This window comes from Bactrocera tryoni, unplaced genomic scaffold, assembly GCF_016617805.1.
Source record: "Bactrocera tryoni isolate S06 unplaced genomic scaffold, CSIRO_BtryS06_freeze2 scaffold_11, whole genome shotgun sequence".
NCBI classification, from domain to species: domain Eukaryota; kingdom Metazoa; phylum Arthropoda; class Insecta; order Diptera; family Tephritidae; genus Bactrocera; species Bactrocera tryoni.
The window spans coordinates 8739718-8766806 of NW_024395824.1; the positions used below are offsets into that span (position 1 = coordinate 8739718).

The 27089-nt window shown below is 38.2% G+C and overlaps 1 protein-coding gene across 4 annotated transcripts in view; it reads right to left on the reverse strand.

Annotated features, from left to right (window-relative positions):
* The window catches only part of LOC120779504 (serine/threonine-protein kinase WNK1-like), a 50327-nt gene extending 39712 nt beyond the window's left edge, over positions 1 to 10615 (reverse strand). Inside the window, exons 1-3 of one of the 4 annotated variants that reach the window (XM_040111808.1) lie at positions 10357 to 10609; positions 5128 to 5281; positions 4632 to 4812 (exon numbers count right to left, since the gene is read on the reverse strand). In XM_040111808.1, coding sequence (XP_039967742.1) covers positions 4632 to 4696 — 65 coding nt within the window. In that variant the 5' untranslated portion in view covers positions 4697 to 4812; positions 5128 to 5281; positions 10357 to 10609. Of the gene's footprint in view, positions 1 to 4631; positions 4813 to 5127; positions 5282 to 10356 lie in introns of all 4 variants that reach the window. The other 3 variants (XM_040111810.1, XM_040111811.1, XM_040111809.1) reach the window with 3 other exon arrangements.
* Between the last annotated feature and the right edge of the window lie 16474 nt (positions 10616 to 27089).

The window sequence follows — 27089 nt, forward strand, 5'->3', positions numbered from 1 at the left end:
AAAAGTACGCAGCCTATTCAACAAAGCGAAACGTACGGGGTCTGGGAAGAATATAGGAGCCATCTCACATTATACAATAAGGAGATCAGGTCTGCAAAGCAGCTAGCTTCAGGAGTTTCTGCGAGAACGTTAGCTCAACGCCGGAGGCGGCCGGCTACAAAGCTCTGGCCAGAGGCACAAACGACGCAGAAGTTGCAATAAAAAGAGGAGATGGGACATTCACGACAAGCGCAGAGGACAGAGCGACGGAGCTTCTGCGGGCGCACTTCCCGGAGACGGTTCAGGTGGACCAGTGTCTACCTGTGATCGAACACAGGCCATCCCGCGCGGATTGGAGTATCGCAAAACAGCTTTTACGGCGGACTCGATCCGGTGGGCAATGGCCTCGTTTGAGAGATTCAAGTCTCCGGGAGTGGATGGTATTTTCCAGCGCTGTTGCAACAGGGGAGCGGTATTTACTGCCCCACCTGATTCGGCTGCTGAGGGAAAGCCTCGCAATGTCGTACATCCCTGAAGTATGCAGGACATCGAAGGTGATCTTCATACCCAAGGTGGGTAGGAAGGACTACTCATTGGCGAAATCCTTCAGGCCAATCAGTCTAACGTCCTTCCTACTAAAAACCATGGAGAAGATCGTGGACCATGAAATAAGGTCGACAGTGCTAAAGAGAGCACCACTGCATGCGGCTCAGCATGCCTACAGAGCAGGTAGATCCACCAACACTGCTCTGTACCAGATGACCTCTGAAATAGAGAGTTCACTGGAGCATGGTGAGGTGATGCTTTGCGCGTTCTTGGATATCGAAGGTGCCTTTGACAACACGTCTCATAAAAGTGTAGCCAAGGCACTGGAGAAAAGGAATGTGGCAGCACCGGTGCGCAGATGGATTGAAGCTGTATTGCGTACCAGAGTTGCTGAGACCTCAGTAGGTGATAAGAGGATTCGTCTTGGCACAACAAGAGGCTGCCCACAGGGAGGTGTGTTATCGCCCCTGCTATGGAGTCTGGTCGTAGACGACCTATTAGTACTGCTAACTAACAATGGGATCCGCTGCCAAGGGTATGCGGACGACATTGTAATTATAGCAAGAGGCAAATACGAGGACACTCTCTGTGACCTAATACAAAGAGGTTTAAACCTGGCGAAGATGTGGTGTAAGGAGGTTGAATTAAACATCAATCCCTCCAAGACGACCGTAGTCCCGTTTGCAGAGACGTAGGTCCTTACCCAGTCTCAGGAATCTCACACTTGGGGCATGGAGATAGGAATGACCAGCAGTGTCAAATACCTAGGTTTGATGCTAGACTCTACCTTGCGGTGGAAGCAGCATGTGAACCTGACCCTGGTCAAGGCAACAAAAGCTTTAATGGTGTGCAACCGGCTGGCGGGCAAGTCCTGGGGCTGCAAGCCAAGGATCCTAAGATGGTTGTACACCATGATAGTGCGACCAATAATCACTTACGGGGCGGTGGCCTGGGCCTCAATAGCGTCGCAGACTTCGGTTATGACCAAACTATCGAAGCTGCAGCGGCTAGCCTGTGTCTGCATGACGGGCGCAATGCGCACTTGTCCAACGGCAGCACTGGAGGTTCTGATGGAGCTTACTCCGCTTCATTTGGTTATTGATCAGGTAGCCAAACACACAATTCTGCAAATAACGGCAGAGGGGTGGGGCAAAGGTAAGGTAATCTCGTCCCAGAGGATGGAAAAGATAAGCGGCGATGTACCATCAGCCCTCCTCCCGAGGGACGGCACTACGAAAACAGTCAACTTCAAGAAGAAGTTCAAGGTCACCCTCGGCAGCAAAGACGAGTGGAATGATTCCAATCTCGAACTGTTGCTGAGGAATAGTACGCTGAGGTGGTACACCGACGGCTCGAAAATGTCAGAGGGAATCGGTGCGGGAATTGCGGGTCCACGCACTAGGCTCTCGATACCCATGGGAGGGTTCCCAAGCATTTTCCAGGCAGAAGTCTTTGCCATAAGTCGGTGTATAGAAATAAACCTCCATCGCAACTATCGCAATGAGAGAATAGCCATTCTCAGCGATAGTCAAGCGGCGCTAAAAGCGATCTCTTCTTACGAAATCAAATCGCTATTAGTGCAGGAGTGCAGGGAAAGGCTGAACAGCCTTGCAGAACGTAACCAGGTACACCTAATCTGGGTGCCTGGTCACAGAGGTATAGCCGGTAATGAACTGGCGGATGAGCCAGCCCGCTCCGCAGCCTCCACCAAGATGGTGGGACCAGAACCTTTTATTGGGTAGGTCCACATACCATAAAGGAGCTACTTCGCAAGGAGGAAGGAGTGGGCAGAGAGGAGCATTGGCGGCAAACGCATGGTATGAGACATGCAAAGTTGCTAATAGGAAGATACAATCTGAACAGGTTCAAGGTTATAATAAACCTCCCGAGGAACAAACTCAGGCTACTGGTTGCATGGTACACCGGCCACTGTAAATTGAATAGGCACATGTACAACATGGGCCTATCCTCTTGCGTTAACTGCCGGTTCTGCGACATGGAGCCTGAAACCCCGGAGCACCTGCTGATTGACTGCACAGCAGTCTGCAGACGCAGGGCTATGGCCCTAGGATCAATGTTTCCGGATAGGGATCGCATAGCCTCACTAGCGCCCAGTAGTCTATTGAACTTCATCAATGCGCTGGGGCTAGGTGAGTCTATGTAAGCCAGGAGAGGGCACAATAGACCAAAGGTCGCGGTGCATTCCTCATGTATTAATCAATCAATCAATGATCTGAAACCCTGTGGCTGTGTCTGGAATAAAAAAAATTATTGTTTGTAGAGGGATATTAAAGATAGATATATAACCAAAATTTAAAAGCATCGGTAGAAGGTGGACCTTTCAGCATGATAACGATCCGAAGCACACGGGCCACATTATAAAGAAATCACTTGTTTACTCAGCTCCACATGAACATCTTTTAATTGTAACGTATGTATATTGTAATGGTTCATAGATGGACAGAATGTCTTTTTCATGGAGTAAGACTTGTATATGAAGACATATTATCATATTTTTGGAATGTATTTTAAATCGAATTGGTAGATTAATCGTTATAAATATTCGCCAAAACTAAGAATCGAATGATTAGTACTACTCCATATATATCCACAAAGAAGGCTAACTACAGTTGACGACCAAAGGATATCTGAAATTTGGTTATATTCACGGATGCGACACAAGTTTAATGTTTTAGTCCATTAGGAAATGTAATAGGAGAAATAAAACAATAATTAACAGGCTGCGGACTTAGGCCACCATTAAGTCTATCATTGAATTTGATAAAATCTCCTTTTTCCCCCACTCTAAATGCCAATATCTTTTAAGAAGTCAATAGGGTAATCTTTTTTCAATTTTTTTTTTTTGCATTTTCTGTTCCTATATACCCTATGAATTAATGTAGGAACCCACTTTACCATTGGAAGGTTTCGAAAAAGGCCCAAAAATAATAATACTGGTCCACGTTCGGAGCGCTCGGAGTGCACACTTCAAACTTTAAACGCGGTCATGATCCGGGTCGACCTACTCAATCGATTTGCTTAATTTTACTTTTAAATGTTCACAAAACGCCTGGTAATCGACCCTACTAGATTCATAATTTATTGGCATTGTTATGACAAAATTTATGTAAAAAAACATGGGGAAAAATTAAAAAAAAACGTTAATTACTTTTTATTTATCAACATTGTTTGATGATTCTAGTAGGGACGATAACTATTCACGTGCATTTTTAAGAATAAATTAGATCTTTGTGTTTCAGATGATCCAAATAAGAGAAATCGTGTCCGCCAGTGAAAAAACGCATCTCATTCAATTTGTTTATACACTCCACGATATACCTCATGACATGTGGAAAAAATTCTATTTTAGAATAAAAATTCCTATTAAAAAAAATGTCAATAATACAGGTCAGATTACCCTACTGACCTCTTAAGTTAAAACATTAAGAGTAGTGGAAGACCAGCTGAAGTCTGGGCATTCGTAACGATAATGCTCAAATGCCTTTTTATCCTTCCCCCCATGCTCTGCATTCTGCCGATTCTACCTTCCCTAGTTTATGAAAATGTAATTTAAGAGATAAATTTTCTGTGCTTAGAAGCTTTTTGGTCTGACTATCCCAACGTTGCATGCCGCACAAACAAGTGAGACATTGTTCAGTGGCGACGTAAACTCTAGCCCTTTCACCTAGGTTGTAGTTGTTGTAGCAGTAGTAAACACTCCTGTAGTAATTTCGTGGAGTTGCGCCCGATTGACAGAACCGGATAAAAATCTGGGTACATTCCAGTTACTTAGACCCAAATGTCGAGGGGCCTTACGCATATTTACTGCTTTTCATATACACATATGAAAACCGATCCATGCATATCGATATAATATCATGTAAGTTTTTTTTTTGTTTTTTGTTAAACACAGTACAACACTAAAAAACTGAATTAGTACTAAAAAGGGTATATCCAATATAACCTTTACTAATTAAATTGTATTTGTAATATATCCTATATTAATAATTCCATTCTATCGGAGCAAAATAAAAAAAAGGAAGGGGTTTTAACGTGCTATTATACAATGCATCGAAATAATACTTAACAATAACAGCATTGCACACCTGTCAATTTGAAAGTTTTCTTGTTGATGGCATTGCAGATTCTGTTGATACAGACGTCGTAACATAACGCACAGTAGGCGCGCACTAATTATCTCACTTATGTTTTCGTCAAAAGTTGATATACTTTATACTGCAGCTTAATCTTCTAGCCTCCTTTTGCAATATTTGTTTATCGACACAACTGAATTAAAAAAAATTTTAAACAATTTCAAAGCAGATAAAAAGACAATATAAGTAAAAGTTACACTTCCGCTACTAATGCTTGATTCTTAAAATTATACATAACCTAAAATGTATATAACTTAAAAACTAAAATTCATTTTAAATAAGTAATAACCAAATAACGAAAAAAAAACAAAAAAACGGAAGAACTCAGATTTTATCAAGGATTAATTTTTTTTATTAATTTCATAAGCAGAAAGCAATTTATGCAGTTTGCGCCATATTTTCAGAAACATTTTTACCGAAAATGATATGGTAATGCTCAAGAATTTACCTTTGCGGCTGCGTAACAGAACACATAATACCATCGTTACTGATGGTATTTGACCCTGATGTGTTATTTGGTGGTACGACTTCGCGATGTCGTACAAATTCGCAAAGGTTTTGGCCAATTTTGCAACCTTTTAAAGACGTCAAAATAGAAAAACCTGAAAATAAAAATGTGTGTGGAACGTTACCACTTCTTTACGATAAGAAACAATTTGGCTGGGATTTAGAATAGCATCCCTCGATTTTTGTGTTAAAATGGGTATGTACGAATAGAGGAGGTTCTCCAGATCAAGAATATACATATACATATATATATATATATAATTTTATATATATAGTTGCCGCTGACTTATGGTTTTAGATATATTTGCATTTTAAGTTCAAAAATTCAACTATTTAAAATGCGTGTTTCTTCGATTTATAATAAATTTTGTACTTATGTTTTTAACTTTTATTTATTTATTTAACAAATTAACGCCAATCGGCAATATACAGCAGTTTCTTTTATAAGAAAAAGAAAAAAAAGAAAAAGTATAATAATAAGGGCAATTGTATTACAGTGATTAAATTAATGGTATGGAAGGAGTTTGTCCTTTATATTATTGATGAATGAACTGAAGGAGCCTCCATAGAAATCGATGCTCTGGTGATGTGAATTTACATGGTTAGCAATCCTGTTGTGAGGTCCGTGGAAGACGTAGTTTTTCTGTGTCTTTGTTGTTTTAAGTTTCCGTGATTGTCTCAGCGAGAATGCCGTAGGAGCAAACTCAAAACTACCAAGAATCTCTGGGGCATCAATTAGGTGTTTAGCAACCTTAAAGTAAAAGACTAGGTCAGCGACTTGACGACGTGTAGCTAGGCTGTTGATTTATAGCGTGAACGAATATCATAAGTGGAGAGTACCTGCGACCTCAAGGTTGTATGAAAGGATAGAGACTTACAGAATTTATTTTGGACCTTCTCCAATCTGTTGATTGAGACATCAGTGTGAGGAGAGCAGACTACAGTGCGGTACTCAAGTATGGGTAGAACTAGTTGGCGATATAGACATATCAATGTGTAAGGATTGTGAAACTCTTTGCCTGTTCTCGTGATTAATCCAAGAACCTTGAAAGCTTGGAGTGTGATCTTGTCTATATGCTTCGAGTAAGTGAATTTGCTGTCTATGATGATGCCCAGGTCTTTGATGTCGGGAACTTCTTGCAGGTTGTGACCATTTAGTTTATAACTGGTGGCAATATTGCCGTGAGAGCGCGAGTACGAGACTACCGCGCATTTATTTGCGTTAAGGTCAAGCTTGTTTTTAGTACACCAGGCCGAGAGTTTGTCAATGTCATCTTGAAGCAGCTGGACATCTAGCTCATTTTTGATGTTTCTGTAGATCTTAGGTCATCTGCGTAGAGCAGGTATTCTGACAGGAAGTTTTTGCCAATATCATTGACAAAGATGTTGAAAAGCAGAGGTCCTAAGTGGGATCCCTGTGGCACTCCAGATGTAACCTTATATTCCTCAGACAAGTATTCATCAAATCTAACTTGCAGGGATCTGTTTACCAGGTAGGAATATAACCAATCCAAGACATTGCCGTCGACTCCGTACACTTGAAGCTTAGAAACAAGAATTCTGTGATTTACACGATCAAAGGCTTTGCTAAAGTCAGTATATATGGAGTGAACCTTGAGACCATCATTCAAAGTGTTGGGTAGGAAATCAGTGTAAGAGAAAATATTGGATGTGGATGATCTGCCACATGTGAATCCGTGCTGTCTTGTCGTGATGATATCTTTAAAGGCACCAGTAAGTTGAGTGAGGACCAGCTTTTCAAATAGTTTTGCCAACGCTGATTGAACGCATATAGGCCTGTAGTTGGAAACATCAGTTCTCTGGCCACTTTTAAAGATTGGACTGACATACGACAGCTTCCATGCGCTAGGGAAGATCCCCAGCTGCAAAGATGTATTGAATATGTGAGTGATAGGCTCATAGAGCACAGTAGCGCAGTTTCTAAGGAAAACATTAGGTATACCGTCAGGTACAGCACCTTTGTTAGGGTTCAGCTTGAGTAATTGTTTGAGAGCATCCTCACATTTGATTTCCAGGTTAGCTGTTGGTAGCAGATTGATCGAGCCATGACATCTCGGATGGAATGTTCACACTATTGTACTTCTTATCCTTGATGAACTTCCAGAACGCACTTGTGTCAGACTGAGCCATGTTCTCTATTTTCTCAACATATTTTCTATAGCATTCAATACTTACAGTTTTGCAAACACGCCTTAACATGCTGAAGCGAGCGTAATCTCGTTGATTATTAGAGTTCTTGTATTGTGAGTGAGCCGCATTTTTGAGCTTAATTCTGTTGATAAGCTCAAAAGAGAACCAAATAGGGTAATTACTGACATAATTCTTATGTACAGGCACATATAGGGTAATGCCTTCCTCTACATAGCTTGTTATAAAACCAAGCAATTTCATTGTCGATAGTGTCTGTTTCATACATTCCTACCCAGTTAACCTGGTCATAAAAAACGTTGAGATTATGATAATCGGCTTTCTTGAAGGAAGGAGTACTAGGCAAATTGAAGTCGCCTACAAGTAATAGTTTACCATTTTTATATTTATCATTTATAAACGAGAGCAGAGTAGATTAGTATAGGAATCCAAGTTTGAGAGAGGTGGTATGTAGACACAGCCAACAATGATTTCATGGGAAGCACATTTTACGTTGACGAAGACGAGCTCTAAGTTATGTTGATCAATTTGTATTAGTTCAGCTTGAAAGTGGCGTTTGACTGCGATTAATACTCCACCACCTCGTTCTAGACCGGACAAGTGCTGTCGATTAGTTCGCCATCGTGGATCGAGGGGTGTAACCATGATTCAGTAATACAAATGAGGTCGATATTACTGACGGCAGATGCTGTGAAAAATTTATTTAGTTTTGTTCGGAGCCCCCGCGTGTTTTTATAGTACACTTGAAGAACTTCGGGTTTCTTCCTTTTCACTGAGCGGGCGAAAATTTTTGTTAACTATCTGCGGTATGCCATGTATATACTTGATGGTTTTACTTGTGTAACCATTCTTATTGAGAGTATTTAATTTAGAGCGTAAATCATTAAGGTGAGTCTGTTGTGCAGGGGTTAGGTCTGGTTTGAATCTAACCTGAGAGCTCTCACTCTGGTTTAGTTAAAAGATTTCTCTGGCATCAGCAACTGACTGGGTCTTTATAAGCAGTGTCTGACGTCCAAGTCTTTTTTTTTTTTGAATCCAGTTAATCTAGCAGATAATTCATCCGATAATACAACTCGTTCAATTTTTATCGGTGATGGCATGTTGCTTGGCGAGCGCTTTAACTTCTTTTTTTAACCCGGTGATACTTTCACTAATAGATGATTTAAAGTTTTCAAGATTTTCATACAATTTTTTGGCAAATTCTTCAAATTGTTTATTTAGGACTTTTTCAAGTCTATCAACGTTGTCATTCTCACTTTCATCCTCCGAGTCATCAGAATGTCTTACACTAACCTCCAAATCATTGCATTCCAGACACCTCCATAAGATACGATTTACCTTGATGTTTGTTGCTATTGCGTCAAATTCAGCATTACTGAGGTTCAGACATCTGCAATGAAACCACTTCTGGTACAGAGAGCATCTCAATCCTTTGGTGTTTTTTCTCACGTTTTCAGACCACCTACCACATGTGTTGTTTACAATTAGCTTTTTAGGTGGCATGTTGATAATCAGATTGACACATCACCAGTAGTATTAGTAACTAAAAAATGTATGTATTCACAACACGATATTTTACTCTATTAATTCAGTCAGTAAAGTTAATTAATTTACAAAAATTATTTTAATTAATTATTTTATTGTCACGAACGAAAAAACCATGTATGTCTACTTGGTAGCCCTCTAGCGGCAATTATATCCACTTTTCTTTTCTGCATTGGGGGCCTCTGGCCGCGCTTCAAAAAAAAATAACCATGGCAACCCTTTTCTTATTGTGCAAATGCAGAGAATTGTAACTAAAATAAAATAATTAAAATAAAGCTTTATTTACAACAAATATTAAAAAAATTAACATGCAGAAACGTTATAGTGAAGTGCTAACACGTGAAAAGTGCATAATATAAGTGAAAAAGTTACTCACAATATACAAATTATCAATGTAAAAGTGGTCAATTTTTCAACTTTAAATGCAAATATCATTAAAACTATAAGTCAGCGGCAACTATATCTATGTATTTTCGTGATCTGGAGAACGTCACCTTTCCACTGATACCCATTTTATTCCCGAAATACGGGGATGCTATTCTAGTTCTTTTTATTCCATTACAAAATTTTTTGCTTCTTTTCAACCATTTTCTTATTGTATGAATAAATGGATTTCAACTAAAGTTTAATATGGAATTAAAGTTATTTTTACACTATTTAATACAAATGGTTAGAAACGAATTAGTGAAATGTTAGTGGATATAAAAGTTAAAATTATAAGTGTAAAACTCATTATAAATTGGGAGACACGCGTTTTAAATAGTTGAATTTTTGAACTTTAAACGCAAATATCTCAAAAACCATAAGACAACGGCAACAATTAATGTATATTTTTTTGATCTGCAGGAGCTCCTTTATCCGTACATACCCATTCTAACCTCGAAATCGAGGGATGCTTTTTTAAATCCCAGTCGTATTTTATTAAAAGTTCACAATAAGCCGTTTTACTCCTTTGCATTCGAATCAAAACATAACAGCAATTGTTTACATATCCCATTATGCTATCACAATGTGGTTATTAACGAACAATTTAATTTAAAAGCACGTAATTGTTTAAAATCCAAATATATCGCATAATGTAAAAAATCAGTGTGATATCTTAAGTAGTCCAGATAACCACGTTTTTTATTTAAATTAACTGTGGTATACCGCGTTTTTTACTATAAACAAATGATCGCCCGCCAATGTTTGGTGTGTATTTTAGTAAATACTTAAAGCGGTGGATAGCTTACACTTCACAAATTTATTTCGAATAAATCACATTTATATCGGCGTACCAAACTCTTACAGTATCAAATACCTTTTGTATTTAAAAAGTTAACTTTATGAATAACATTTTCAGGACATAACTTGGAATATTCCTTTTAGGTTCAATTTATGACAACCTCTACTACAGCGTGTATTGATGCTTACTGAACTAATGTAACATTTGATCACCATATCTTTTTAAGCATACCTTCTTCATAACAATTAGGCAAAATAATCAACAGCTTTCCACAATTGTAAGTAATAACGCTCAATATCTCTTCTTCGAATTCGATGCTCTTAATTAAACGAAAGTATCACGACCACTATCAATACCTCGATTTAATGAAATTAAATGCACAGCTGTTGCAAAGTTTGTTACACTATCAAATATCCAATATTTATCAGAAATCGAATAATATCACTGAGGGATCAACATCTAATAAACACATGAAAAAAACTATTGAATAAAAAGAACCAAGGCCGTTGAAAACTAGTGATGTGAAATCTATGCTCAGTCGATATATATTATCAATAGCACTTCGAAAACGTGTTACCACAAATTTAGTAAGAGTGTACACAAACGGCATTCTGACGAAGACTTTTTAGTCGCTCATAATATATTTTCACAAAGAATTTTTGCCTTGCAAAATGTTGGATAACTCTCATATTTATCTATACAAACGGCATTCAGACGAAGACTTTTTAGTCGCCCATTGCTTATTTTCACAAAGAATTTTTGCCTTGCAAAATGTTGGATAACTCTCATATTTATACGCTTTGCCTAGCAATAGTCGCCATTTTTGATTGTAAGAAACACTAAAGAGTAAATTTTAGAACAGTATCCTCCAATTTCCGGTATGTTTGGATATAGGAGGTTTATACGCTTTGCCTAGCAATAGTCGCCATTTTTGATTGTAAGAAACACTAAAGAGTAAATTTTAGAACAGTATCCTCCAATTTCCGGTATGTTTGGATATAGGAGGTTTATACGCTTTGCCTAGCAATAGTCGCCATTTTTGATTGTAAGAAACACTAAAGAGTAAATTTTAGAACAGTATCCTCCAATTTCCGGTATGTTTGGATATAGGAGGTTCTCTAAATTAAGAATATAGAGAGATACCGCTGACTTATGTTTTTTGAGATATTTGTATTTAAAGTTTAAAAATTCAGCTATTTACAGTGCGTGCTGCTTTGATTTAAAATGAATTTTACACATATGTTTTATAGACACCAAAACTTTACTAATTTGGTTCAAAAAAATGGTTTTGTATTAAATTGTATTTTGCAAAACTAACTTTACTTCATATTTAATATAAATATATATTTTAATCTCCTCTATCCGTACAAACCTATTTTAACCTAGAAATCTGGGGATGCTATTCTAGATCCCAATCACACTTACAGAAAAGCGTTCAATTTAGCATACCCTTAGTTTTCTGCGTTTCGTTGTTTCAGTATGAACTCTCACATAATGCGAGGAAAGTTGTTAGTGAATGAGCCTTTAGTGAAAATGTTGTTGTTCTTATTTATTGATTTCATTGGAATTATAATGCCATTCGAAGTTTCTACCGTGCGTAACATGGATATTTCCGCAGAAACGTATCAGTTGACTGCTCTCACGAGTATTTAATTGCACTCGCGAGTTGCTGATTGCACTCTTATAACATAGACAAGTATCTCGATACTTTGTATTAATTAGAAAAAATATATATAGTGGGCGACCAAAGTCTACGTACGGGGACCATTTCGGTTATATAACATATCCAAAATCAATATGAAAAAAGTAAAGATGCAATTTCGTTTTAAATTTGATTTTATTAATACGTTACAAAAATTAACTTGCATTAATAAAAACTTAACAAGTTATTAACATAAAACGAAAAAATTGTAATTACAAAAGTCTACGTACGATTTGAAAATCAAAAAGAAATACTTTGGTAAGGCACTAAAAGCTAAGTCGTCGTTTAATATTTTGTTGACTCTCCACTAGCATCTATAACTGCTTGCACACGTCGGGGCATTGAAGCGACTAAATTTTCGATTTCAAGGGCCGTTATTTATTGCCATTCCTGTTGCAGCTTCTCTTTTAGCACTAGGGCACTATTAATGTCATGTTTCCGTATCTTCCGCTCCAAAACCTCCCAAACGTGTTCAATAGTCTGGGCTTTGAGGAGATGAATGCAGTTGTCGTGGAGTGTAGTAAAGCAGCCAGTCCTTCACGATGTGGGCGGTATGTTTTGGATCGCGATCCTGTTGGAAGATCCAATTCTCACCAAGACATAGTTTATCAACCGATGCTTTTAAGTTTTGTTCCAAAATAGATTTATATAGAAAGCGATCCATGTTACCCTCCACAAACACCAAATTTCCATATCCAAATGCAGCGGCAGCGCCCCAAACCATTACACTCCCACCGCCATGCTTCACCGTAGGAACTAAGTGTTTCAGGTTCATTGCGGTATTCCAAATAAATTGTATTTTGACTCATCTGTAAATAATACTCGTTTCCAGAAATCGAATCCCTTGCCTAAATACTTTTGCGCGAATTCCAAAAGAAGTTTGCGATTTTTTTCATTTATATACGGTTTCTTACGCGGAGTTCTGCTGTGAAACCCATTATTATTCAAGGCCCTTTGAACTGTTCGTGGATGCACACTTGTATTCGACCTAGTTACTACCTCTGCGGCCAACTTAGTGGGTGTCATTTTTGGATTTTGACCCACTTCTTTCGAAATGAACGATACATCGCTGGGACTCAGCTTCTTCAGACCAGAAGAAGCCAGATTGAAATTATACCAAAAATATATATGTATGTGGACGGAGAGATTTGTTGCCGCCGTTCAAGATCAGTAATAAAAAATGTGAAACAATGAAAATCAATGAAAATGCGAAATTTAAATATATTTTATGAAATGTTTTGTAATTTGATGCATGATAGAATTAGTTTTCTATTACAAATGCTTAAAAACCTTATTAATTGAGAACTGACTGGTAAAATTCACCTTATTAAGTATTGAAAGAGCGAAAGTTAGTTGTGTTAATATACCATAAAATCATCAAAAATGATTTAAGTAGCTTATGGCGAAACGATTTCTTACAGATCGAACGCACACGTGCACGCACTTTAACTCAAGCATCTTTCATTACGCTCACACCCTGCAAAGCATACATGGGCGTTTTGACTCATATGAGCAGTTACTCTCAGCACACGTATTCTTACGCTCTTATTTGAGTCGCTATTGAGAGCGAAAAAAACAGTTTTGCACTGTGGGATAATGAATTGATTTTCCTGCCAGTTGCGCTGCAGACAGCAACGAGGTAACATAGGTAGTCGGTATGTTGATATTTTTTTTATGCCCTAGTATATTTTTGCCCCATTTGAAATGTATAACATAAATAAAATGTTATAATTTCAGATACCTTTGGTGGGGTAAATTAAAACCCATCAGTACTGTTCATGAGGGAGCAGGCTTTTGGAAAACTTGAATAATCTTCGTCGAAAGACAATAAAAATAAAACAGTTTGAAAATGAGTGACTTCTTTGAATAAATCGTTTTCAACTTGGAAACCCCAATCCTTATACTTCTGCAAAAGGGTATTTTTTTTTCAAAAAACATATTATCTCTCTCAATACCCTCGTATTTCTCAAAGTATTTATGGAAGGTATTATAGTGCCTCCTAAAGATTTATCCCCGGGTCCCCTTTACCCACATATTACACAATAGACATTGCATATTACCAAAGGCATCGGAAATCATAAAGCAATATTTGTCATTCATTTTGAACAAACACATATAGGTACGCGCATAAATAGTATCATAAAACAATCAAGCGGCGCACGATGTTGCTTCGCTGTTGTTTGTTAATCAACTGACTGCAAATGTTCTTTGTCCCATGGTAGCCACTTTACGCTCGCGGTTACCAATACATCCATACATTTCATTTGCCCATCTCTGCTGTAAAGGGAAGTAACAGATTGCACAAACACTTTGAAACATTTCCAGCTGTTACATTTCTTGCAAATTTCAATTTGAATGGGAGAAAGGCGTAAATAAAAGATAGAAAAACTATCGATAGTCAAGTTTATCGATATATATATATATGTTAAAAAAGAAAAGGCGATGCAAAATTTTCAAGAAGAAGAATTAATAACAGAAGTAGGAGAAAACGCAATATTTTTTTATTAATTTGTTATCCGTGCTATAAGTTGTAATTTTGTTTCGCATGCATCGTTTACTAAATACTTATATAGTTGGTGTCGCACACGAAAACATTTACAGGACCTTATGGGGGATGATGAAGCCTCACAGCTTCGATCGTTCTTAGAGGATTTCTATTCGATGGAGAATAGTGTGGCAAAGAACACCAAAATTCTGCTAACAGAACATCTCACGCATCTACTAAAGAATCGAGAAAAAAATAATTGAAGTATGAGTAAGTTTACTAAAAACGACTGGACCTTGCTGGCCGTGATATCACCCGATATCTGTTTAAGGTTAGTGGCGCTTAGTTCATACATTAGTACAATAATAACACAGTTATGCAGAAGGAGCTTAACAAAACTGTAAAATTACTTTTTTACAGTTGCAGCTTTTTGGTGGTTATAGTTTTAATCAAACCACTGCCTTAAAACTGGGCACGATGAAAGAGAAACTGTGTTATATCGCCGATGACATCGAGATGGAACAGCCAGTAGATTTGAAAACAACGTTGAAAGACAAGGTATCTCTGGGTTAGTGTTTAACAACATACGAACGGGCGATATCGATATACGACCTTAATTGTAAAAGCATACCGTATCCTCTGGTGCTTTGTGTGTTCAAGAATAGTGTGGATAAATTAGCGGTAAGTAATTTACAAAAGATGCCGATAAGGTAACACTCATTATTTAACAAATTGCTACTCTTTAGTTGTTGTTAAATAAATAGATAATATTGATGTAAAACTATTTTGCTACTATATAATGTGAAGAAATGTGTACAAAAATAAAATAATAAATAAAAGAATTGTTCTTCTTCTTTTTAATTAGCGTAGACACCGCTTACGCGATTATAGCCGAGTTAACAACAGCGCGCCAGTCGTTTTTTCTTTTCGCTACGTGGCGCCAATTGGATATTCCAAGCGAAGCCAGGTTCTCCTCCACTTGGTCTTTCTAACTTCCTCTTCCTCTGCTTCATCCGGCGGGTACTGCGTCGAATACTTTCAAAACTGGAGTGTTTTCGACCATCTGGAAAACATGACCTAGCCAGCGTAGCCGCTGTCTTTTAATTTCCTGAACTATGTCAGTGTCGTAGTATACCTCATACAGCTCATCGTTCCATCGAATGCTATATTCGCCGTGGCCAATGCGCAAAGGACCATAAATCTTTCGCAGAACTTTTCCCTCGAAAACTCTCAACGTCTACTCATCAGTTGTTGTCATCGTCCAAGCCTCTGCACTATATAGCAGGACGGGAATTATGAGCGACTTATAGAGTTTGGTTTTTGTTCGCCGAGAGAGGGCTTTACTTCTCAATTGCCTGCACAGTCCGAAGTAGCACCTGTTGGCAAGAGCAATCCTGCGTTGGATTTCAAGGCTGACATTGTTGATGGTGTTTATGCTAGTTCCCAAATATACGAAACTATCTACAACTTCAAAGTTATGACTGTCAACAGTGACGTGAGAGCCAACGACGACTGTTTGTATGATGAAAGGAGATATTTCGTCTTGCCCTCGTTCACTGCCACACCCGCTTTCTGTGCTTCCTTGTCGAGTCTGGAGAAAGCAGAACTAACGGCGCTGGTGTTGAGGCCGATGTTATCAATATCATCGGCATACGCCAGCAGCTGTACACTCTTATAAAAGATTGTACCTGCTCGGTTAAGTTCTGCAGCTCGAATTATTTTCTCCAGCAGTAGATTGTAGAAGTCGCACGATAGGGAGGCGCCTTGTCTGAAACCTCGTTTGGTATCGAACGGCTCGGAGAAGTCCTTCCCGATCCCGACGGAGCTTTTGGTGTTGCTCGACGTCAGTTTACACAGCCGTATTAATTTTGCGGAGATACCAAATTCAGACATCGTGGCATAAAGGCAGCTCCTTTTCGTGCTGTCGAAAGCAGCTTTGAATTCGACGAAGAGGTCATTCATCCGAGGCTTGTTGCGTCTTTTCATTGGGGTGTCTTTTTACGTGGCGGGTCCCAAACCCAGCACACAACGCTATGTAGGGGATGCTTCTTTCCTTCTCACTTTAGCTCCCCTTCCAATGGATGTTCATAGGCTACCCAGAGGATACTTGGTCAAAGATCGGAAGTCGTGAGCTGCTTGAGCCATATAAAAAAGAATCGTTTCTGGCCACTTCCAAGTGAATGGCGATCTTAGAACTTTCCTCACTTGCGTGATTCTATACATGACCCCATCCTTGTTAGTGAACGTAAAAATGCAAAATCTTATATATGAAAATGAAACCGTTTTCGTTGTCAAGGCATCGCGCGTGAATGGCTGAACCGATTTGGCTGATTTTTTTGTTGTATTTGTTATTATTAGGAGAAGGTTCTTATGTAAGAAAAATTTACGAAAGTTGCCGGAAAAACCCTAAAAACAGCCCTTTTCTTTTTCCCCTACAAACGTTTTATTTTGTATATATGTACATACATACATACATATGTACTTATGTAAGTAAAAATGATTGTTTGTTAGTAACGCTAAAGCACGAGAACGGCGAAACCAATCTTCATGAAATCAAAAGTTGTTCGCAGTGGATCTGGAAAGGGTTATATATAAAAAAAAAACATATACTTACTATAAAGTCGAAAAATTGGAAATTTCCAAAAAGTGACTTTTCATACAATTCTTTTTTGTTTTGTTTTTCAATATTTTGTTTTGTAAATTATTTGAATCTTTCAATTTCGGTCGCTTGCTTTTTTATTCCGGCTATTTAAAAGAAAAATTATTGAAAATTGTTCGGTGAAAACTTTATGTGTGTTTCAAACGAAGTGATGAATTACAGCTTGAAATTTGTTACGAAGCAACGAAGACATCGCGCTAATATCGGTCTACGTTCTTTTTGCCATCAACGTATGACAGCCCAAGACACATGAACTACATGAGACTCCCATGATGCGATGACATATGTGTGGAATTATGGATCGCTGTCAATCAGCAAGCGATCATCACGATAAAACAGCAAGACTTTTCAAACAATAGCTACGATGTTTGATGGACTTTATCTTGAAGCAACGTATGTATATACAAGTATGGTGCAGTCAGATGCTGGATGAACTCTGTTGAGTTGCAAAAAGGTGGTTTGCCGCACGCACACATTCTTCTTTGAATGGTGGATGGTGGTTACACCAGATCAAATTGATGAAATCTTTTCTGTGGAAATTCCTCATGCAGAGAAAGATCCATTATTCTACGAAGTGATGAAAACCAATATGATGCATGGACCTTGCGGACACCACAATCCCACTTGCAATAAATGCACGAAACACTATCCACATGCTTCTCTTTCGGAAACGAAAACTGGAAATGATGGATATCCACTCTATCGTCGTAGCTCATCAGACGACAATGGCATGACATTTACCATTCAACTTAAAGTAGTGAATATCGAAGTCGACATTATATGGATCGTAAAATATTCGCCACTATTGTCTAATTCACATTCAAAACTCATGCCAATGTTTGACATTGTAGTTTGGTGAAATCAACTTTTCCGACTGTTGTGCGTTTCGCAGTTCATTTGGAGAATGGCTAAAGAGTGTTTTTCAACCCACAGAATACTGTACAGCCAGCGGAAACACTTCCAACAACAAAATTTACATTGACGAGTTTTTTCTCAACTTGCGTCAGTAATTCGTTTGTGAGAACATTGCTCTATTTGGAAATGCCTTGATATTATGCATGGAATGCATCGCCGAAGAAATAGGCACGCAGAAAGCAGGGCCAACCAATAGATTGACATCCAGGTGTGTTCTCAACTAATTCCTTAGGATGAATTTCCACCCGAAAAACTACGATTGCTAATACCTTTGGTTGCTATTAATAAATGTCCGTTGTTCAGTTTGATTTGAGTCATTGCGCCCACTTTTCGCGATGGTCATTTCGACATATCAGCCTTGAAATCCGCGTCAATTATGGAACACGAACAAAAGAACATTGCCGAAGACATTTTACATCGTATTCGTTAAGAATTGGAAATAGGCAAATTTCTGTTCCAGTGGTTTGATATCAATTGTACTTTCCTTTTGTCAATTCACTTCAACGAAATATGAACTCATCACGAATGTTTATGCCAAATTGGCCAAATTATCGTAGCTACGATTGCATGGGTTTTACCGAGTACCCGAGTTCCCCATCTTCTAAAAATGTTGCTTATCAAACTGCGTTACATTGAAAAAAATTTAGAAAAATCGAAAATAAATGATTTTTAACACAACGTAAATTCAACTTTTTTTTCATTTCAAAACGCATAATTTCACGCAGGACAACGAAGGCGTTATCACGGCATCACGCGTGAATGGTTCAACCGATTTGGATGATTTTTTTTTTTGTAGTTTTCTAATACTCTGTACAAGGTTCTTATGTAAAAAAATATTAAGAAAATCTCTCAGAAAGATTGAAAAATATACATTTCATTTTGCATATTTTAAACAACGCGCGTAACGAATGTAAACGTAATTTAATTTAAATGTCATCGTCATTCAATTGTGTAGTTTGGTGAAAAAAAATTGTGGTAATCTGTTTTCATGTAAATTTTATTAAATTTTTGATAAAGTTCGTTTTATTTTAAAGACTAAGAAGTTTTTTGTTTGCTAATAAGCGTTTATTAATCACGGTAAGTTTAATTCAGCTTATATCGATTTTTGGTAACTTTTGCTGTCTACACAATATTACAATTTGGTATACATGGTAAAAAAAAAAATATGAGATCATTTTATTTTCAGTTGGATTTTCGTTTTTAACAATGCCACCACGTACAAACTTGGGCCGCAGAATTCGAAATACGGCAAGTCAAAGAAATATAAGAACAAATCAAAGAAATGAACTACAAAGAAATCAAAATCCACAAAGAAATGTTGTGTTTAATCCCAACAGAGCGATCGTAACGTTGTCACTGCACGACTTTTCAAACAACAGTTACGATGTTCTTCTTGGGATGGTGGATAGTGGTTCCACCAGATCAAATTGATGAAATCATTTCTGCGGAAATTCCTGATGTAGAGAAAGATCCAGTATTAAACGAAGTGATGAAAACCAATATGGTTCATGGACCTTGCGGACACCACAATCCCACTTCGGTTTGTATGTCTAACAATAAATGCACGAAACATTATCCACTTTCTTTTCTTTCGGAATCGCAAACTGGAAATGATGGATATCCACTCTATCGTCGTAGCTCATCAGACGACCATACAACTTAGACTACTGAATATCGAAGTTGACAACATATGGATCGTACTATACTCTCCACTGTTGTCTAATTCACATTCAAAACTCATATCAATATTGGTCTTGAACGATACGGTCGATACGTGAATTGCAATAAAGCGCTTTGTAGGGTATTTACTTTTGCAATTTATGAACGTTTTTCGACTGTTGTGCGTTTCGCAGTTCATTTGGAGAATGGCTAAAGAGTGTTTTTCAACCCAGAGAATACAACACAGCCAGCGGCAACACCTCCAACAACAAAATTTGCATTGACGAGTTTTTTCTCAACTTGCGTCAGTGATTCGTTTGCGAGCACATTGCTCTATTCGGAAATGCCTTGATATTATACATGCACAACCAGTAGATTGACATCCAGGTGTCTTCTCAACTAATTCCTTAGGACGATCCTTACATAATCCACAAGAAAAACGATGATTGGTAATACCTTCGGTTGCTATTGATATTTGCAACGTATTTTCCACGTAAATTCAACTTTCTTTTCATTTCAAAACACATAATTTCACGCAGGTCAACGTATGCGGGGTCAGCTAGTATAAGTATAAAATTAATTTTAAATTGAAAAAATACGTACTTCAAATAGTTGTAATTTTCAATTTTGAATGCAAATAACTCGCGGCTATAACCATATACACATATTCTTGATATTGAGAATCCCCTTTTCCTATTATGATGATTTCCGTTTTGAGTTTTTCCTCATACACTCAATTTACTAAATTTAGCGTCTTCAGTTAGGATTATGTCACATAAATTTCATTTGAGGATTATTTTAATGTGATTATTGTTGTCACGAAGTAAGATATATTACTCTTTCAAGTTGGTCGCCTTGTCGTGGTGAAGGGGTCTACGTAATCCAATTCCAAAGGAAACTCACTCTAATCTTACGCACTAAGCGGGACACCTCATAATTCCCGCAATAGTGATATGGATGAATAAACCCTAGGTTTTACGCCCATCTCCTATTGGGGAAGTATGAGGATACACGCACCAACACCACCCTAAACCAAGGTGTCGAGGTACCCGTGCCGAGGGCTGAATGGTCAGCGGGGGGTAATAAATAGCTGATCGCGAACGGTACCCTCCGATGCCCGGGCGAGGCCTTTCCGGCTTACTCGTGGGACCAAAAATGAACGAAAACAATAACGCAACAACAAACACAAAACAATAACAACCACCAAATTGACGACAGCAGCGACGACTTAGGACATGAATTACAGGAATCCCATTACGGAATCCGAAGAGGACGAATTACTCGCCTCCAGCCAGGAGACGAGTAAGAGTACTTCCGGACATACTAACCAAAGTATACCGGTAAATACAACAGTGAAAACAGCAGATTTAAGGGAGGAAGCGTCCACCTCCGAAGCTGCCATGAGCACCAAACAAAGTGCACTGGCGGATAAAGGAGAAAACAAAAAGAAGCGCAAGAAATCCCAGGATCAGCTGAGGAAAAACCGGTACCAGAAGGCAGTCTTCACACTAGGGAAGATAACCAAAGACCAGGCAGCCGGGACCCCAGTTGATGAGGCAGAAACAAAGCGCCTCAAATCAATAGTGGAGGAATATGAAAGCTCCCTGAAAAGGAAGCAATCAGAACCTCGCGAAGAGAACAAACAGGAGAGCACTTCACAAAGAAGGATTCGCTCTACTACAGAAACATCAAAAACTCTGCCTAAACAACCGAGGCGGAGTGAAGGCGAACACAGTAGCGCAACAGCGGCGAGGCATTTCTGCGATGTAGCCAGGGATAGCCTGCAAGTGGCCATCATAGATGGTAATTCCTGCTCTCCGAGCACGGTACAGGAAAGATGGGTGGAGATCGACGTCAGATTGTCGAGTATGGTGCTAAGCTATGTATTCGTCAATCCGGCGGGTCCTCACCCGGAGTTTGACTCCTCTGAGACCCTCAGGGGCTATAGGGTCATCAAGTGCGCGGACCAGGCCTCGCTAGATTTCCTGGCGGGTAGTGTTGCTAAAATCAGCAACGCCTTTGTAGGCCTCCAATTGAGGCTTACACCCGCCAGGGACATTCCGAAGAGACCTCGTGCTCCCATTTGGCTACCCCCTCTAGAGGAGCCAGGCGAAAAACTCCTGGGGTGCATCAAGCTGCATAACAAATCTATACCTGGTATAGATGAGTGGCAGCTGATCAAGGAGGAAAAAGGGAATAAAGCAAGTAGACCAATACTGGTGGCCATATGCGATGAGTCCATTGAGGCTCTCAAGAAGACTAACAACAAAATAAGCTCCGGCGCCGCTCACCAGACTAGTAGAGGAGAACAGGAAGGAAGATGTCCTTCCTGCAACACAAACAAGTTATGTGAGTAGAGGGACGCCTCAAGGACGGGACCTCTCTCCGCTCCTATGGGTTGTAGCGCTGAACGAAATACTAGTCCAACTAAACGGTGGAGGAGTGAAAGCAGAAGCGTATGCAGACGATATAGTGTTGTTGGTATCAGGCATGTTTCCTTCAACAGTCAGCGAGATTATGGAAAGGGCACTTCGAAGGTTAAACCTATGGGCTAAAAACAATGGACTAGGAGTTAACCCGAACAAAACAGAACTGATGCTATTCACAAGCAGAACCAAAATACCTCAGTTTCAACTTCCGGTACTAAACGGTACAACACTCACTCTATCCCCCACAGCTAAATACTTGGGGGTGGAGATTGACACCAAACTGTCCTGGAAAATAAATATAAAAAAGAGAATAAACAAAGCTTACATGGCCTACTATACTTGTAAAAAAAACGTCAACAGGAATTGGGGCCTTAAACCAAGTATAATCATGTGGATGTATACGGCTGTCATAAGACCTATACTTGCATATGGAGCTCTGATGTGGTGGCCAGCGCTAAACAAACAATACAACATTAGAAAATTAAATGGGATACAAAGAGCAGCATGTGCGGGTGTTACGGGTGCAATCAGGTCATGTCCGACAGATGCGCTCAATGTGATCCTGCATCAACTACCAATGGACATTTTTATTCACAAAACAGCAGCTATTGCGGCGATAAGAATAAAAGAATTGGGAGGTTGGAATCAGCAGAACTACGGACACAGTGTAAATCTAAACAAGCTCACCACTAAAAAATTAGACTACATTCTCCCAAAGCTGGATTTCAATAGACACTTCCAGGTGAGGAGACCGTCTAGACGAGAATGGAGAAGAGGTTCAATAGTAGAGGAAGATACCATCTCAGTCTATACCGACGGGTCCAAAATGGACTGCGGAGTAGGCACGGGGGTATTCTCCGCTGATCTAGGCATATCTCTCTCTATACGTCTACCGAACTCGGCTAGCATCTGCCAAGCAGAAGTACTAGGCATAGAAAAAGCCTGCAAAGTTCTATTAGAAAACCACGGAAATATACATAAAGCAACTATATTTACGGACAGCCAGGCGGCCCTCCTGGCATTGTCTTCACCCATGACAAATTCCAATATAGTTCACAGCTGCAAGAGAGCACTAAGCTCAATAAAAGACGTCACCTAAAATGCAAACCAATGTATCATAAAAAATAAATTGAAATCAGACAGATATAATAACCAAAATGTATAAATTTTATAACGAAAGGAGTACTACGCGAAAGTACTTCAGTCACCCCGGGTATTCGCTCGGCCAGAGTTATTTTTTTAGAGCGCGACCGAAGGCCGCCAACGCAGAAAGGAGTACTACGCGATAATACTTCAGTCACCCCGGGTATTCGCTAGGCCAGGGTTATTTTTTTAGATCGCGGCCGGAGGCCGCCAACGCAGAAATGAGTACTACGCGATAGTACTTCAGTCACCCCGGGTATTCGCTCGGCCAGGGTTATTTTTTTAGAGCGCGGCCGAAGGCCGCCAACGCCGAAAGGAGTACTACGCGAAAGTACTTCAGTCACCCCGGGTATTCGGTCGACCAGGGTTATTTTTTTAAAGCGCGGCCGAAGCCGCCAACGCAGAAAGGAGTACTACCCCAAAGTACTTCAGTCACATAAATTACGTATTACACATATACATATGTAGAAAGTATTTTTTTATAGTTAATATAGAAAAAAGAATCACGCGATAAAACAAACATAAAAATTGTTAAAAATCCTACATATTTACTGTTTAAGATGTGGCAAGGCTCGTTTTTCTCATAATTGTAAACAATCTAAACTTTTCAACGATGAGTGTGCTAAGTGATTTTTAAATTAATAAATTTAGTTAAAATATAGCAAAATAAAAGTGAAATGTAAGCTTATTTCACAGCTTAGAGTGTGTATTTAAATATACAAAGTAAAAAATGTGAAAAAATTGTGTGAAACATAGAGAAATAACATGTTTTCTTAGTGCAAATTTTTGAACTTTTAAATGTGAATATTTTAAAAAATATTACAAATTTTTACATTATTTTTGGATATTCCTCCTCTGGAGAAGCTCCCCTATCCGTACATACCCCATTTATACGGAAATTTGGTTTTTTTACGCCTCCGCCAAAGTAATCGGAATCGTGCCAGAGTAACAGGTACCACAACAGGGCACTGGTTATTTGGGGAACATGCGTCCAAAATGGGTATGCCCTAAAACGACATCTGCCGAGGCTGCGGAGTAGCAGGGAACAAGGAAACAATCTTCCACTTTCTCTGCGAATTCCCAGCTCTAGCACAGATTCGACACAAAACACTTGGAATCCATTAAGCAACAAACCTTGAATGGATTTCCACTGTAAGCATATCAGACATAAGTAGTTTCATCGAAACCTTAAAATCGTTTGAGAGAGAAGGTGAAACATAATAGCAGATACAGGAGGTTCTACGAAGAGTGTATCAAAATGGCACATCAAGTGCTAATTGAGCCCGATAGGGCTGCACTCCTACCTACCTACCTACTTAAGATATAACAATAAGGCTAGAATCACTTAGCCGTAATATAAGTAATTTAATCACGATTTCGTCGAATAATGAATGTTAAATTCTTTTCGTAAAATTTTTAATATAAATGTTTGGCAACAGTTTAACACTAAAAATATGAAGTGATTGGATTACACTATTAAATTCACATCGTTTAATAATATATTTATGTATTTACAAAAAAAAGTTAATTTCCAGGTGAATTCAGATGCATTGCTTTTTATTCATTTGTTGGTTACTGACAAACAGATGATGCTAAATCAGAGTCGTAGAGGAAGATTTCGAGTAGATTAGCTTCAAATCTCCTCAATGACGACATTAACAAGTGTCATTTTTGCATGGCGAAATCTTGCAAAATCGTGTAAATTAGTCAGATAATAATTTTAGTTTAAGCGAAATTAAAAAAATTCAATTATCATTTTATTCATTCAGAAATCGCATAACTCTTACTGACGCTTTGCTGATAAATTTGAAATAATCTCTGTCGAAACTGCACTTTTTCATTGTTGTTAGTTTTCAGATTTGTATAAAACACGTAGTATTTAAAGAGATCTACCTGATTAGGCGCTGAATTGGTTCTTAGATGAACTTTATAACAATAGTGGTTTCTGAGTACCATATAATTAGTGTCTACAGCGTTATCTGGGGTCGAATCGTTACATCCGTGCACGAATCGGCAAACATACTAAAGAAAATTCCGTGACACGTCAGTCGTATGCGGTGATTGGTATTATGACATATGATAGCAAACGGATCGTAATTTGTTTTTAACTCACATTTGGATCGTTTTTTATGTTACAATAGGTGTGAAACTGTCAAAACTGTTGGAAATTTTCAATGAAATAACAAAAGCTAATTAAATATCAAAACGGATCCGACTTTGTTATTTATTTGAGCTCTAGCAAAAGTGAAGATAACGAAGAGATAGTAGCAATAGAGCAGGTATAAAAAAAAAAATTAAGAAACCTCATTAACAAAATTTTACTTGTAGATGAACGAAGCATTGGAATCTTAAAAAGACGGTGGAGAATTTTAGGATATGGCAAGAGAGGAAGGTATCATTCCACAAAAGTGTCAAGATTTGCTAATGTTTGGCAATCGGCCAAACGATAAGAGACCACATAAAATATTATTTATTAAATTTAATTTGAAAATATATATGTATGTGTTTAACCTAATACACTTTTTTTATGTATACTGAAATACAAAAATTTTTCATATAAGTTAATTTTTTTTTTAATATTTTTAATAAGGTATTCCATTCATTGGTTCTTGTTTTTGTTCTTTATTTCTAAAAATTATAAAAAATATATATCGGGTGATTTTTTAAGAGCTTGATAACTTTTTTTAAAAAAAAACGCATAAAATTTGCAAAATCTCATCGGTTCTTTATTTGAAACGTTAGATTGGTTCATGACATTTACTTTTTGAAGATAATTTCGCGATTCTATGGCCATTTTGAGGGAAAACTTCGGAGAACAATTCATCTCAAGAAATGGACCCGTAAGTTGGCCACCAAGATCATGCGATTTAACGCCTTTAGACTTTTTGTGGGGCTACGTCAAGTCTAAAGTCTACAGAAATAAGCCAGCAACTATTCCAGCTTTGGAAGACAACATTTCCGAAGAAATTCGGGCTATTCCGGCCCCGAAATGCTCGAAAAAGTTGCCCAAAATTGGACTTTCCGAATGGACCACCTAAGACGCAGCCGCGGTCAACATTTAAATGAAATTATCTTCAAAAAGTAAATGTCATGAACCAATCTAACGTTTCAAATAAAGAACCGATGAGATTTTGCAAATTTTATGCGTTTTTTTTTAAAAAAAAGTTATCAAGCTCTTAAATAACCCGATAGTTGAAGAAAACTTACCAACATTTTCATAAATTTGTCTATTATGGTTGTTATTTTTCATTCGAATGTCATTTCGAACAAACGGATACGTTTATATACTCGTTCTCGTATATCATCATGCCAGATTACGATAAAGCGTTATGATCGCGTATATCAGGAGTGGGCATATTAGCCCTCAGTAACGTTTTGCCCGTTCGGGCACGGGCGCACATTTTGAGGGCTTGATGAGAGGATCATCGCGGGCAAACATGAAGAGCATGGTATAGAGGAGTAGGGAAAGTCCCATTCACCGTCGTAAAAGAGCCATTCACAGTCCTTAACCTACCCGTCAAGTGTACGATCACAATAAAAACATCATGGCCACCTCTGGTGAAAAATGGTGGCGAGAGGTCAAAACGGGTTGCAGAAAGCGAAAATGCTATAATATTAAATTATAAATTTATAGTACTTTATTTGTTCATTTATAAATACTATTTTCAATTTTTGTTATAGAGTAAAGTTTATAGCTGTTATCAAAAAAATTAATTATACCTTCATGATATAGTATATGTAAGATAAATCAAGAGTTAATTATAATAGCCATGTTTCCTATATTTTAAGTATACATTTTTATAATCACAAACTACATACACGTTTTATATGTCAGAATTTAGCTATACGCCGGCGATCAGGAATCCTACTCGTTCCCAAATGGAGTGTTTAACCATCCTAACAGATTTACCATATTATTTTTTAGTTCTAAGCTAAGTTTTTAAATAAAAATGATTCTTAAAGGAATTATTT